The sequence below is a fragment of the Oncorhynchus masou genome, chromosome 12 (genome assembly GCF_036934945.1).
Source record: "Oncorhynchus masou masou isolate Uvic2021 chromosome 12, UVic_Omas_1.1, whole genome shotgun sequence".
NCBI classification, from domain to species: Eukaryota; Metazoa; Chordata; class Actinopteri; order Salmoniformes; family Salmonidae; genus Oncorhynchus; species Oncorhynchus masou.
Genome location: NC_088223.1, coordinates 77,811,822 through 77,826,864, shown reverse-complemented (window position 1 = coordinate 77,826,864; position 15,043 = coordinate 77,811,822). Strand labels below are relative to the sequence as shown.

General features: G+C 44.1%; 1 protein-coding gene across 4 annotated transcripts in view; it reads left to right on the top strand.

The window, feature by feature from the left end:
- The window catches only part of LOC135550866 (glutamate receptor 4-like), a 233,189-nt gene that overhangs the window by 189,733 nt on the left and 28,413 nt on the right, over positions 1-15,043 (top strand). For 3 of the 4 annotated variants that reach the window (XM_064982051.1, XM_064982050.1, XM_064982048.1), the window contains exons 7-10: positions 1,434-1,601; positions 3,635-3,739; positions 7,970-8,074; positions 13,309-13,515. In XM_064982051.1, the coding sequence (XP_064838123.1) occupies positions 1,434-1,601; positions 3,635-3,739; positions 7,970-8,074; positions 13,309-13,515 (585 nt within the window). Of the gene's footprint in view, positions 1-1,433; positions 1,602-3,634; positions 3,740-7,969; positions 8,075-9,452; positions 9,486-13,308; positions 13,516-15,043 lie in introns of those variants that run through there. The other variant, XM_064982052.1, reaches the window with a different exon arrangement.

The window sequence follows — 15,043 nt, the reverse complement described above, 5'->3', positions numbered from 1 at the left end:
ATACTCACACAGAGTAACCCAGGGCATACCTGGCTAGCACATTTAAAATAATTGGAATTCACCACATCTGAGGGTCACTTAGACAAATCACACAGACGCACAGAATGAGGTCCTTCTTCCAATAGGGCTTCACCAAGTGCCGTGTTTCACCTAGAACACACAGTCCCCTTTGGCCCCTCATCCCGACAGACCTCACCAAATCCCCACTGTGATCAATTCAGTGTCAGGAGGGCTCTTGGTCACTGGCAACCGGACAGTGCAGAGTATCTTTGAGTCCACAAAACCCCCAGATTACTCTCCTCTGACTCGGCCCTGCTTACGCCGTCAAGGTGCCTTCCTTACAAAGGAATTCACGCTCAGAGTATACGTAACAGGCATAATTAAAAAACTCAAATTCAAATCTGTGTGTGGTTTGCTTACCTTTTTCTTTAAAAAGAAAACTCAGTTCGAGATGTGGTATCCACTGGCTCGCTTCCTCTTAGATCAAAGGTTGGTCCATCTGCTTAGTTCCCAAGTGTGGTTTCCTTGAGATCCCAAGTTTAGGGATCCCTCGTGCACGATTTATTTACCTAGATCGTAGGAACGGTCAACGAGTGAAGATTCACATCCCCTCCTCGTCGCCAATTGACGTGGAGATTTCCTCTATTTACCAAATCATGAGCGCAAACCACACACAAGTCAGAGTTAGTTATCAAAGTCCATCTTTAATTATATCAGCTCTATCACAATTCTGTGACTCTCAGATAAATTCAGTGTCTCTCAATGAATTCTCTGAGAGCCCCTTCCACATTGCAATAGCATTTTGACTTTCAACAGTTCAGTATCTCTAATGAAAAGTTGAGAGTCCCCACATAATGGCAAATGGGATTCTTTATAGCGAAGATCCACCCCCTAGACGACATGACAATCCACAGGTCCCAGGAACTTACACAAAGAAATACTTTACTTCAGAGAGGAGTATCCCCTAGCCAGACAGAGTTGGCTATAAATTATCGTTCAGTTTTGTCTCCTTTCTCAAACTCAGAACCATAAACCAATCCTCCATATCAACAGGCATATATCAAATCCATCCTATCTTGACAAGATCACAGAGACACACTGACACACAGACATTGTGGAGCCAAGAGATACACGCTTGACCTCTCCCCTCTCTCCGGCCCATGCAACTTAGTCTTGACATAGAACAGATAACTGCAACCCCGCCACAGTATTATACAAAAATAAAAAATAACATTCTGATGAGAAGTAACTTACAAACATATGATGAATATAAAACATCTTACCTATGTTACCAACCAATTCTGATTATTCCCCAACAATAGCCACATCGGTGAGCACACACACCCCATCCCTCCATCACACACCCCATCCCTCCATCACACACACCCCATCCCTCCATCACACACACCTGACGCTTCACTCCTGTTCGCCAGTACACGTCGGCTTTGACCTACGACGGCGTGATGGTGATGGCGGAGGCCTTCAGGAACCTGCGTAGGCAGAAAGTGGACATCTCTCGCAGGGGGAACGCTGGGGACTGTCTGGCCAACCCCGCCGCCCCATGGAACCAGGGCATCGACATGGAGCGCACCCTCAAACAGGTATCTATCACTGCACCTCAAAGACATTTCGGTTCATGAAATAACTACAAACAACTCCCCAGCAAACCGGGAACATTGCCAGAACATTAGCTAAGATTCCCATCAAGTTCTAGTTAGGGTTTTATACAGTATAACATTCTGTTCTTTAAATGTTCCCAGAATGTTTCATTAGATTAATTGGGTTGTGAGAACAGTGTAGGTACATTGACATTCATACAATGTTGGGTTGCACAGGACATTCCTATGTTGTAAGCATGTTGACAGAACACAAGGTCTAAGTTCTTTAAAAGGTCCCAGAACATTTAATTAAGTTATGGGAGTTGTCTGGGATGTTGCAACAATATTATTTTGATATTCATATAGGTTGCATAGAACATTACCACAATGTTCCACAATTTTCCAAAAAGTCTGTATTTATGACGATTGTAGCATGTTTGAAGCATAGCAAAGTTTTAAATTAATATTCCATTGATATTCAACTAATATACATTTAACTTCTCTTTGAGGTCCTCAGAACATTTAGAAAATGTTATATTTTGTTGTTGTTTTACCTAATATTACCACAACATTCTTAGCATGCAAATTTGTAGCTCCATAAAACAGAAGAAAGCAGATAGGAAAATATCGCCATTATGTTTCTCTAGAGATATAATGGCAATTCGCATCTGAAAGTGATTGAAGGACACATGTAGGTTTAGCCACGGAAAAAGAAAGGCACCTTCCCACTAGCCATGATTGGCTGAGATAATGGATGGGCTGGACATGCCGAGAGATGAGTTCTGATGGGTCTGCCATGTAGCTCTCTGCTGTCTATAACATGAGCTGGTCAGTATGTGTAGGTAATCCTTTCTAACGCTGCTTTTTTTGAAGGATATAAATTAGTAGAACTGCAAAAGTGTTGCTCTCCACTTTCTGGAGGACCGAGTTTTGAAATCAGTGGAATTAGAGTATGATAGCTAACAAGAGAACACACTGAAGGCTGTTGTAATCCGGAGACAGGTGTTTTATACATCTTCAAACTAAGGGCAACCATGACGTCTGTGACAGAGGGAGAAGCGTCCATCCATGTATACGGGTAAGATAGTCTAGCTAGCTACATAATGTGTAAAGTGTATGAACATTGTATGAATGTCATCACAACTGAGTATATTTTGTGTTTTGGAAACCTATCTCTTGTAATGTATTCACACTTTTCCCACGACCTAAATGTTCTGGGAACCATTAAAGAACTCATAATGGCTGTTCTGTAAAAAAAAAATTGCAACATCAAATGAATGTTTTGTGCACCCCGATACAAACATTATCTGAATGGCAGCACAACTGGACAGTTTTAGTGTTTTGGGAACGTATCTCATCACATACCTACAATGTTCCCACAACCTAAAGAAACATTCTGGAAACCTTTAAAGAACAGATTAAATGTGTTCTGGGAACGTTCTTGCAACATAGGGTAAATGTTTTTTGCACCCTAAAGGAAACATTGTAGAATCATCTGCAGAAGTGGAAAGTTTTTATGTTTTGGGAACATATATTTTGTGATTTCCACTCAAAATGTTCTCACCAGACTGTTCCATAACCTAATGAAACATTCTGGGAACATTTAAAGAACAGATTAAATGTGTTCTAGGAACATTCTTGCAACATCAGGTGAATGTTTTATACAATCATTCTATATTCATCAGCACGACTGGACAGTTTTTGTGTCATAAGAACATTTGCCCGAACGAATGTTCTGGGAACTTTCACAGAACCAAATTTGGCTTGTTGCGTCAAGGATGTCCACAAATTACATCACCAGTCAACACTACATACTATGTCATATGAAATCTATCTTATTAAAAGTAAAATAAAGTATTCTTCCACTCTGATGTAGTTGCAAAATTCTGGAAATTTCCAGGATCTCCAGAAATCATGGTCGGATGATTCCTGATTTCCTTCTTATTACCTAATGATTCTGGGAATCTTCCAACCAGGATTTCTGGTAATTTTGGTAAAGTTACCGGTGTTGAAAACTCCGATGATACTGTTTGCAGGTCCGGTTGCAGGGATTAACAGGTAATGTCCAGTTTGACCACTATGGACGCAGGGTCAACTACACCATGGACGTGTTTGAGCTGAAGAACAACGGACCCAGACGGGTAAGAAGACTAGTGCTGTGACCGCCTCACCCATGCATACTGCACCTCACTGGCTCACCCACCTATACTGCACCTCACTGGCTCACCCACCTATACTGCACCTCACTGGCTCACCCACCCATACTGCACCTCACTGGCTCACCCACCCATACTGCACCTCACTGGCTCACCCACCTATACTGCACCTCACTGGCTCACCCACCAATGCTGCACCTCACTGGCTCACCCACCTATACTGCACCTCACTGGCTCACCCACCCATACTGCACCTCACTGGCTCACCCACCACCTCACTGGCTCACCCACATACTGCACCTCACTGGCTCACCCACCCATACTGCACCTCACTGGCTCACCCACCTATACTGCACCTCACTGGCTCACCCACCCATACTGCACCTCACTGGCTCACCCACCCATACTGCACCTCACTGGCTCACCCACCTATACTGCACCTCACTGGCTCACCCCCCAATGCTGCACTTCACTCACTCACCCACCTATACAGCACCTCACTGGCTCACCCACCCATACTGCACCTCACTGGCTCACCCACCTATACTGCACCTCACTGGCTCACCCACCCATACTGCACCTCACTGGCTCACCCACCTATACTGCACCTCACTGGCTCACCCACCCATACTGCACCTCACTGGCTCACCCACCCATACTGCACCTCACTGGCTCACCCACCCATACTGCACCTCACTGGCTCACCCACCTATACTGCACCTCACTGGCTCACCCCCAATGCTGCACCTCACTCACTCACCCACCTATACTGCACCTCACTGGCTCACTGGCTCACCCACCTATACTGCACCTCACTCACCCACCTATACTGCACCTCACTGGCTCACCCAACCATACTGCACCTCACTGGCTCACCCACCCATACTGCACCTCACTGGCTCACCCACCTATACTGCACCTCACTGGCTCACCCACCTATACTGCACCTCACTGGCTCACCCCCCAATGCTGCACTTCACTCACTCACCCACCTATACTGCACCTCACTGGCTCACCCACCCATACTGCACCTCACTGGCTCACCCACCTATACTGCACCTCACTGGCTCACCCACCTATACTGCACCTCACTGGCTCACCCACCTATACTGCACCTCACTGGCTCACCCACCCATACTGCACCTCACTGGCTCACCCACCCATACTGCACCTCACTGGCTCACCCACCCATACTGCACCTCACTGGCTCACCCACCTATACTGCACCTCACTGGCTCACCCCCCAATGCTGCACTTCACTCAGTCACCCACCTATACTGCACCTCACTGGCTCACCCACCTAAACTGCACCTCACTGGCTCACCCAACCATACTGCACCTCACTGGCTCACCCACCCATACTGCACCTCACTGGCTCACCCACCCATACTGCACCTCACTGGCTCACCCACCTATACTGCACCTCACTGGCTCACCCCCCAATGCTGCACCTCACAGGCTTACCCACCTATACTGCACCTCACTGGCTCACCCACCGATACTGCACCTCACTGGCTTACCCACCTATACTGCACCTCACTGGCTCACCCACCTATACTGCACCTCACTGGCTCACCCACCTATACTGCACCTCACTGGCTTACCCACCTATACTGCACCTCACTGGCTCACCCACCTATACTGCACCTCACTGGCTTACCCACCTATACTGCACCTCACTGTCTCCCCCACGTATGCTGCACCTCACTGGCTCACCTACCTATACTGCACCTCACTGGCTCACCCACTTATACTGCACCTCACTGGTTGACCCACCTATGCTGCACCTCACTGGCTCACCCACCTATGCTGCACCTCACTGGCTCACCCACCTATACTGCACCTTACTGCTCACACTATTATACCTTAACTCATTCATTTAGAAACATAACTATATGTTTGAATTTATATTCATAAAATGTTTAATTTTATACCACTATACCATAATAACTTAATCATATTAAAAACATAATATGCACGTTTGAGCAATGAATAACTTAATTCTGCTGTATGCTTAATTTCATTCTGTTTGAAATGACAGAGAGCAAACATCATGTCATTATGTTGATCTGTTTAGCATTGTCTGTGTCTGTAGAATCTGTGTATTTTGTATCAGTGATCTCTATACTTAAGTTGCTGCATGAATAGTATACTCAGGCTTCGGCAATGTGTGTGCGCGCCTGCGCTTATGTGTGCATGTTTAGTGCTGTCTGTGTACTGTATGTGTCGGACACCAGCCAACTACGGTAGGTGAACAGAAAGCAGTGGAGCGGTAGAGACAGAAAGTGATGGAGGGAGGGGAAGAAGAGGGGAGGAGGGGAGGAGGAGTGTGTTCATCAATCAGCAGGCTGTTTGGGTCTGCTGGCTGGCTGCGCACGCTAGGAGTCCTGTCAGGACAGGAGGGAGGGGGGCTGGGTACACACACATGCGAACATACAGACAACTCCATTTATGCACATGCGTGCACACACACGCTCACGCATGCACACACTCACACCTCTCCACCGCCCCTCAAAAGCTCAATCATTCCTACACTCAGCAGGGAGAGAGAGGAGCAGTTCACGGCCAGCCCGCCATCACACACACACACCCTCTACACACACTGCACACACACTGTACAGTCGTGGCCAAACGTTTTGAGAATGACACAAATTTTAATTTTCACAAAGTCTGCTGCTTCAGTGTCTTCAGATATTTTTGTCAGATGTTACTATGGAATACTGAAGTATAATTATAAGCATTTCATACGTGTCAAAGGCTTTTATTGACAATTACATGAAGTTGATGCAAAGAGTCAATATGTGCAGTGTTGACCCCACTTTTTCAAGACCTCTGCAATCCGCCCTGGCGGAAGTCAATTAACTTCTGGGCCACATCCTGACTGATGGAAGCCCATTCTTGAATAATCAATGCATGGAGTTTGTCAGAATTTGTGGGTTTTTGTTTGTCCACCCGCCTCTTGAGGATTGACCACAAGTTCTCAATGGGATTAAGGACTCGGGAGTTTCCTGGCCATGGACCCAAAATATCAATGTTTTGTTCCCCGAGCCACTTAGTTATAATTTTTGCCTTATGCTCTCGGAGGATGTGTTGGTACCATTCTTTATTCATGGCTGTGTTCTTAGGCAAAATTTTGAGTGAGCCCACTCCCTTGGCTGAGATGCAACCCACACATGAATGGTCTCAGGATGCTTTACTGTTGGCATGACACAGGACTGATGGTAGCCCTCACCTTGTCTTCTCCAGACAAGCTTTTTTCCGGATGCTCCAAACAATCGGAAAGGGGCTTCATCAGAGAAAATGACTTTACCCCAGTCCTCAGCAGTCCAATCCCTGTACCTTTGCAGAATATCAGTCTGTCCCTGATGTTTTTCCTGGAGAGAAGTGGCTTCTTTGTTGCCCTTCTTGACACCAGGCCATCCTCCAAAGGTCTTTGCCTCACTGTGCGTGCAGATGCACTCACACCTGCCTGCTGTCATTCCTGAGCAAGCTCTGTACTGGTGGTGCCCCGATCCCGCAGCTGAATCAACTTTAAGCGATGGTCCTGGCGCTTGCTGCACTTTCTTGGGCGCCCTGAAGCCTTCTTCAGAACAATTGAACCACTCTCCTTGAAGTTCTTGATGATCCGATAAATGGTTGATTTAGGTACTGGCAGCAATATCCTTCTCTGTGAAGCCCTTTTTGTGCAAAGCAATGATGATGGCACGTGTTTCCTTGCAGGTAACCATGATTGACAGAGGAAGAACGATGATGCCAAGCACCACTCTCCTTTTGAAGCTTCCAGTCTGCTATTCGAACTCAATCAGCATGACAGAGTGATCTCCAGCATTGCCCTCGTCAACAATCACACCTGTGTTAATGAGAGAATCACTGACATGATGTCAGCTGGTCCTTTTGTGGCAGGGCTGAAATGCAGTGGAAATGTTTTTTGGGAATTCAGTTAATTTGCATGGCAAAGAGGGACTTTGCAATTAATTGCAATTCAATTGATCACTCTTCATAACATTGTGGAGTATATGCAAATTGCCATCATACAAACTGAGGCAGCAGACTGTTAAAAATAAATATTTGTGTCATTCTCAAATCATTTGGCCACGACTATACAAACACACCCTCTACACGCACTGTACAAACACATACACCCTCTACACTCACTGTATGAACACATACACCCTCTACACACACTGAACACATACACCCTCTGTCTGTCTCCAGATGGGTTACTGGACGGATTCAGACAAGCTGGTTCTGATCCAGAATGAAGCCCTCCTTCCCAATGAAATCCTGGAGAACAGAACTGTTGTAGTCACCACTATCATGGTAAGACACGCTACAACCCTACACACACACACATGCGCATACGTGCACATGCACACAAAGAGACACACAAGCACAAAAGAGACACAGACACACACACCCTCTAGCGCGCTCACGTCTTAATGTTCTCCCGGACAGGGCTTTACTCTACCTTCCTCTGCCTCAGGGTAGACGTTCAGTCACACAAACACAAACATAATCCAAAACACTCACCAACATTGGCACTGCAGATGCTTTTGAGACGTTGTTACACTAGGTGTGATGGAAATGCCATTGTAAACATGTCACTGTAAGTGCAGTACCTACCATGACTAGTCTAGTCCCCTTTATAAAATGCATGAGCTGTACTCTGTATCCCTGCCAGAGACTGCTACACATGCATTTTAAGAGTTGGTATTTAATGAGGCAACAAAGTCAGATTCTATACTCAAACACACACACGCACACACAGATGCAAATGCACACACACATACAGGCGCACACATGCACACACACACACACACACACACACACACACACACACACACACACACACACACACACACACACACACACACACACACACACACACACACACACACACACACACACACACACACACACACACACACATACACACACACACACACACACACATACACACACACACACACACACACACACACATACACATACACATACACATACACACATACACACATACACATACACATACACATACACATACACATACACATACACATACACACACACATACACATACACACACACACATACACACACACACATACACACACATACACACACACACACACACATACACACACACACACACACACATGCACTCAGACAGAAAATCTCTGGGCTGATGTGTGCTGTGATGTCAGGAGGTTGTGTCCTCCTACGTAACACTCGTTGTTTACTCAGTGGGCCTACTTACTAGGGCTCAGGATCCAAATGATACCTTCCTGTTTGCTTGATATTTGTTTGTTACATTCGGTTTCTCCTTCTTTTTGCACTGATGCTGTAACACTCGGTTGCATGTAATGTGAACTATGGGTACTAAATCAGGATTTTCACACTACTGAGCTGAACCGAGCCGAGCCAAACCAAGCTGTGCTGAGCTGGCCTGGTAATGCATTCCTCCTAGATGCTGGAACCGGGCTCACAATGTGAAAAGGAAATATCCGGGGCCAGCACAGTTCGTTCGGGTCGGCATGATAGTGTGAAAAGGGTGAAGATTTACTGTGTTTCTGAAAGTAAAGGTGGTTAGTTAGTTAGAGGAGATGGAGAGAACACGGTAAGGAAAGGCAGAGTGAGTAGAGGAGGGATGGAATTGGGATTGGAGAGTCATACCTCAGCAGAATCCTCCTCTTTTCAGCCCCTGGTGAGGAACCCCATTTTAAGAAACTGAGAAAATGGACACAAGCTGAGCCCAAATGACACATCCCTTATTGGGAGACTGACGGACAGTGTTGGACACAGCCAGAGCCAAAATGAACCCCCTAAAGACACAGACTGATGCAACGGAGAGATGCGTTGTGAATTCTAATGCACACCTTATTAGGAAACTGACCCAAGGGAAGGATCTATCCAGAGCCAAAATGAACCCCTTCAAGAAGACCCAAAATCGACACAATCTGACCAAATTTTTAAGTAAATGAACAAGAATGTGGCGGGGGATTGGAGCCACAATGGACCCTTCTTCCTGTCTAAAGACACATTTTTGTTCTTCTAATCAAACATCACATTAACATAGTTGCTCTTAACTGTGCGTGTGCGTGTGTGTGTGTGTGTGTGTGTATGTCTGCACATGTGTGTGTTTGTGTGCAATTGGTCTCAACCAACTCTAGGATATAAATGTTCTTATTACATGAATGTCCATGCCTGGCATATTGCAGGTGATTATGGCTAATACAGTATTTAACATTTGTAGGAATAGATGTTGAGATTTTAACGAAATAACTTAAAAAAGACTGCTCTGAATCTGTCAGTTTCCATTCAATTTTTGTATATAACTGCTTTATAATACACCTTCAAAAGCACTGCCTAAGAAATTTTATAGAGCATGATAATATCAGTGTTTAACCATGCCGACTGTGTCGGATAGAGTCTCTAATGTGTGTTTGCGCTTGATAATGTTTGTTTACTGTAATATACACTAATTAAGCTTTTACTTCAGTATTACATTCTGTGGTGACTACAATAAGACAAACAGTAACACAAACTGTTTTGGCAATGCATTGGAGGGAGAGAGAGAGAGAAAGCTGGCATGTTTTGTGTACATCAAACCAGATGGGACGATCAACCCGGGAGTTGTCTTTCACACGGCAGAGGGGGGGTTTGTTTGTTGTCCATGCAATGCTTTTGTTTGTGGTTTTACTGGCTTTCATCAGCTACCATATGGCCAAAAGAATGCTCCAGTAAAAAGAGCCAGGCAGGTAGTGTCTGTTCAGCTGTTTCTCATGTAAATATGCTATTCGTTCTGATGACAAGCCTTCATTTGGGCTCCTGAGTGGCGCAGTGGTCTAAGGCACTGCATCTCAGTGCTAAAGGCGTCACTACAGACACCCTGGTTCGAATCCAGACTGTATCACAACTGGCTGTGATTGGGAGTCTAAAAAGACGGCGCACAATTGGCCCAGCGTCGTCCGGGTTTGGCCGTTATAGGCTGTCATTGTAAATACGAATTTGTTCTGAATTGCTTGCCTAGTTAAACAAAATAATAATAATTGGACTGGTATACCACTCATTAATCCACAGTGGTAGCTCTGAATATGGCTAATCTCTAGACTGAAAGCAAACGCATTTGACTTTCGCTCACCTGATTCAATGCCTATATTATTCAAAGGGCTTCAGACAAAAAAGCCATTTTTTATTGGTGTTAGTCAGATGATGAATATAGTTTATAACAATGGCACTCTGACTGAATATATTTCGGCAGAGCTTGGAACCGCACACCTTTCTAACCCTACAGTATTGAACGTACCATTATGGTCCCGAGGGAAATGTCATGTTTTAACCTTCTCAGAGTGTATGTAGGATAATGTTGCACAAAAACCCTACAAGGGACCTAAGGGGAACATTGTCTAATGTCTTTAGAACTGCTCCTGTTTGTCAGGGGTATGTCAGAAGAAGAAAGGGGCCTCCAGTACATATCCAATAAATACCCACTACTACAGCTAGCATACGTCTCCTGTTTCACCATAAGGAATGAGAGATGGCTTTAAGATTGTTCTCATTCATCAAATACCCATTTCCACCTCATATCAAGGACAAGGCAACTGAATGGTGTTTTACCCCAACAGCAGCAGCTGGGGGACTTACTGAGAGCACCTCAACGGTTTCAAATATATTTTTCCACTCATGCTTGAAATGTGCTCAATTTACTGAATGTCATGCAGCCAAGTGAAAAATAAAGGTTTGATTTGTGCCATGATGACTGCGACACATAGATGTTTTGAGAGAGACAGAGAGAGAGATGTAGTATATAGTCAAGACCCATTATTTTGACGTTTATTATTGTACATTCTCCTCACCTATCAGAGAGAGATATTATTATTGTACATACTCCTCACCTATCAGTGAGAGAGATGGAGTATGTCGTCAATACCAATCTTTATGAAGTTTATTATTGTACATACTCCTCACCTATCAGAGAGAGAGATGGAGTATGTCGTCAATACCAATCTTTATGAAGTTTATTATTGTACATACTCCTCACCTATCAGAGAGAGATGGAGTATGTCGTCAATACCAATCTTTATGAAGTTTATTATTGTACATACTCCTCACCTATCAGAGAGAGAGATGGAGTATGTCGTCAATACCAATCTTTATGAAGTTTATTATTGTACATACTCCTCACCTATCAGTGAGAGAGATGGAGTATGTCGTCAATACCAATCTTTATGAAGTTTATTATTGTACATACTCCTCACCTATCAGAGAGAGAGATGGAGTATGTCGTCAATACCAATCTTTATGAAGTTTATTATTGTACATACTCCTCACCTATCAGAGAGAGAGATGGAGTATGTCGTCAATACCAATCTTTATGAAGTTTATTATTGTACATACTCCTCACCTATCAGAGAGAGAGATGGAGTATGTCGTCAATACCAATCTTTATGAAGTTTATTATTGTACATACTCCTCACCTATCAGTGAGAGAGATGGAGTATGTCGTCAATACCAATCTTTATGAAGTTTATTATTGTACATACTCCTCACCTATCAGAGAGAGAGATGGAGTATGTCGTCAATACCAATCTTTATGAAGTTTATTATTGTACATACTCCTCACCTATCAGAGAGAGAGATGGAGTATGTCGTCAATACCAATCTTTATGAACTTTATTATTGTACATACTCCTCACCTATCAGAGAGAGAGATGGAGTATGTCGTCAATACCAATCTTTATGAACTTTATTATTGTACATACTCCTCACCTATCAGTTTTTTCAATTTCCTTTCTGTCTGTCTCTCTCTGTTTTTCTGTCTGTCTCGATCTGTCTCTCTCTCTGTCTGTCTCGCTTTCTCGGTCTGTCTGTCTGTCTCTGTCTTTACCTCTGTCTTACTCTCCCCTCCCTTTCTATCTTTCTCTTTTGCTCTCTCACTTTCTCTCTCCTCTCTCTCTCTCTCTCTCTCTCTCTCTCTCTCTCTCTCTCCCTCTCTCTCTCTCTCTCTCATACTGTATCACAGTACCATTTTAAATAATAGCCAGTGTAACGTTCAATGGCTGTTTTATCGTCCACATCTGTGTTCCAGAAGTTGAAACATTGGTACATAATCTTTTAAGAAGAACTCCATATTTATAGAAAAGCAATCTTGTTTGTTCATTTTGGAAAATCCACACACTATCATACTGTAAGCCCTATTTGTTGCTAAATTGTGTAGGCCTATTTCTCGGTCATGTCTACAACATACATACTGTATGTGTTTCTGCACGCTTGTTTTCTGTGAAAAATCCAACGGGCAAAACTGGTTGAAATGACATAATCATTACGTTCTAATGATGTCAATTCAACCAGTTTTAAAAATGTATTAAAATAATATCACTATGACGTCACTTAAACAACATTTTGAAACTGGTTGAATTGACGTCATTACAACGTCACTCATTATGACCTGGTGTCAACCAGTTATGCTCGCTGGGCAAGTGACTGTCTGTAAGCGGGGGACATGTTTGCCAGTTTGACCCTGTGGTCCCTGTGGTGTGTGTGTCACTTTGTAGGAGGGTCCATATGTCATGTTAAAGAAGAACTGGGAGTTGTACGAGGGCAACGACCAGTATGAAGGCTACTGCGTGGACCTGGCCTCGGAGATTGCCAAACACATTGGTATCAAGTACAAGATCGCTATTGTACCCGACGGAAAGTACGGCGCCCGGGACCCAGAGACCAAGATTTGGAATGGCATGGTTGGGGAGCTGGTGTACGGGGTAAGAGGGACAGGGCACTGAGGGGTGTGTGTGCGCGTGCGGGATCGCCTTGATTTTCTTGACCCATTTTTGAAGTTTATTTGATGCAGGGTTTCATTCACACACTACACATTCATTTGTAAATCTGTTTAGTTAAAGGCAGCCAATGAACTGAAGACACAGAATCAGCTGTTTTAAACACAAAACACAGATGGCTTGACACTTGTCAGTTGGTCAGTTACCTGGACTACTTCAAATAGCTTGATCTTGACCAAACTAAACCTTGGGATAAGGGATCTTTTGGTGCTTATTAGGGTGGAAAAATTCCAGAAATCGTGTTTGGATTCCCTCTGATTCCTGGATTCTCACAACCGGGATTTATAAATTATTTTTGGGGAAAGTTATTAGAATTGTGCAACCCTAGTGCTTCTAGCTAAGAGATACAGGCTATTATAAGGTGATCGTGCTAGGGGCTAGAGCTGGGACCAGTGTAGTGTGTCAAGTGTGATAGAGGTGTAGGGGTTAAAGTGTGCTTTGTGTGTGATGTGTTAAGTTTGAGAGGTGAGAGGGTTAAATGATGACGGTGCTTAGCTACCTCCTGTCTGTTGCTAAGAGATAACAGGATTCATGTACAGGTGTAGGGGGTGTTTGTACAAGGGGTGAAAAATGAAGGTACTGTACTTTAAAAGTGTGTGTGTGCACGTGTGTGTGAAAGCTTAGAGAGATTGCAGGGCTCTTACAGTGCAGAGGGAAGCTGTGAGCTCAGAGCTTAGCCCGTCAGCACTTCCCTGTCTCTAAGACCTTGCCTGGTGACCATTCACCCTCTGACAGTCCTTTTCAAAGCCTGTGTCACCGTGAAAGGTCTCCCCCCATTTCAGCCCTGTCATGTATTTTAATGGTTACTCAATGCAAGCCAACCTGTCATCTTAGTAATTAATGCTGAGGACGAGGGAATTTGTATCTCTGTTTCTTCTCTCTCTCTCCCTCTATGCAACATGTCGGCTTGTAATATATCAAACTTTTATTAATTTATTTGCGGATAAATCCCAAATTCCCCACTGCAGATGTCCAGGCAGGAAAGGTCGGATGTGTTGCTAAATCACTAACAATAGTCTGGTTTGTGGATTTGCCGCAAAGTAGCAATACGTGTATCCTGTGTCAAATTTTTCCGTCTTGTGTTGTACGCATATTTCTCCAACGGCGTTATTTGATTCCCTTCTCCTTCAGATCCGCGGCCTTTCGAATTAAGCCGCGAGGATTAGAGCTACTGCCCGTCTTTTTCTTTTCGAAACTGTCTTTTTCTATTCCAAACATTGTAAGACGTGTTCAATCAGAAAAAGTGGCAAAGTGGCAAAATGGCAAAATGAAATGAAAAAAGGCGGGATGGGGAGAAAATACTGGTGGTTGTTGTTGTTGTTTGTGACTTGTGTACTTAGTGATTGTGTCAGATTGGAGGATAGACAGATGTGTGAATGATAGACATAAGAAGAGAGTTCTCGGGCCGTTTCCATCAAGCGACTCAGTATGATAATCTTTTTATTATCAGTTT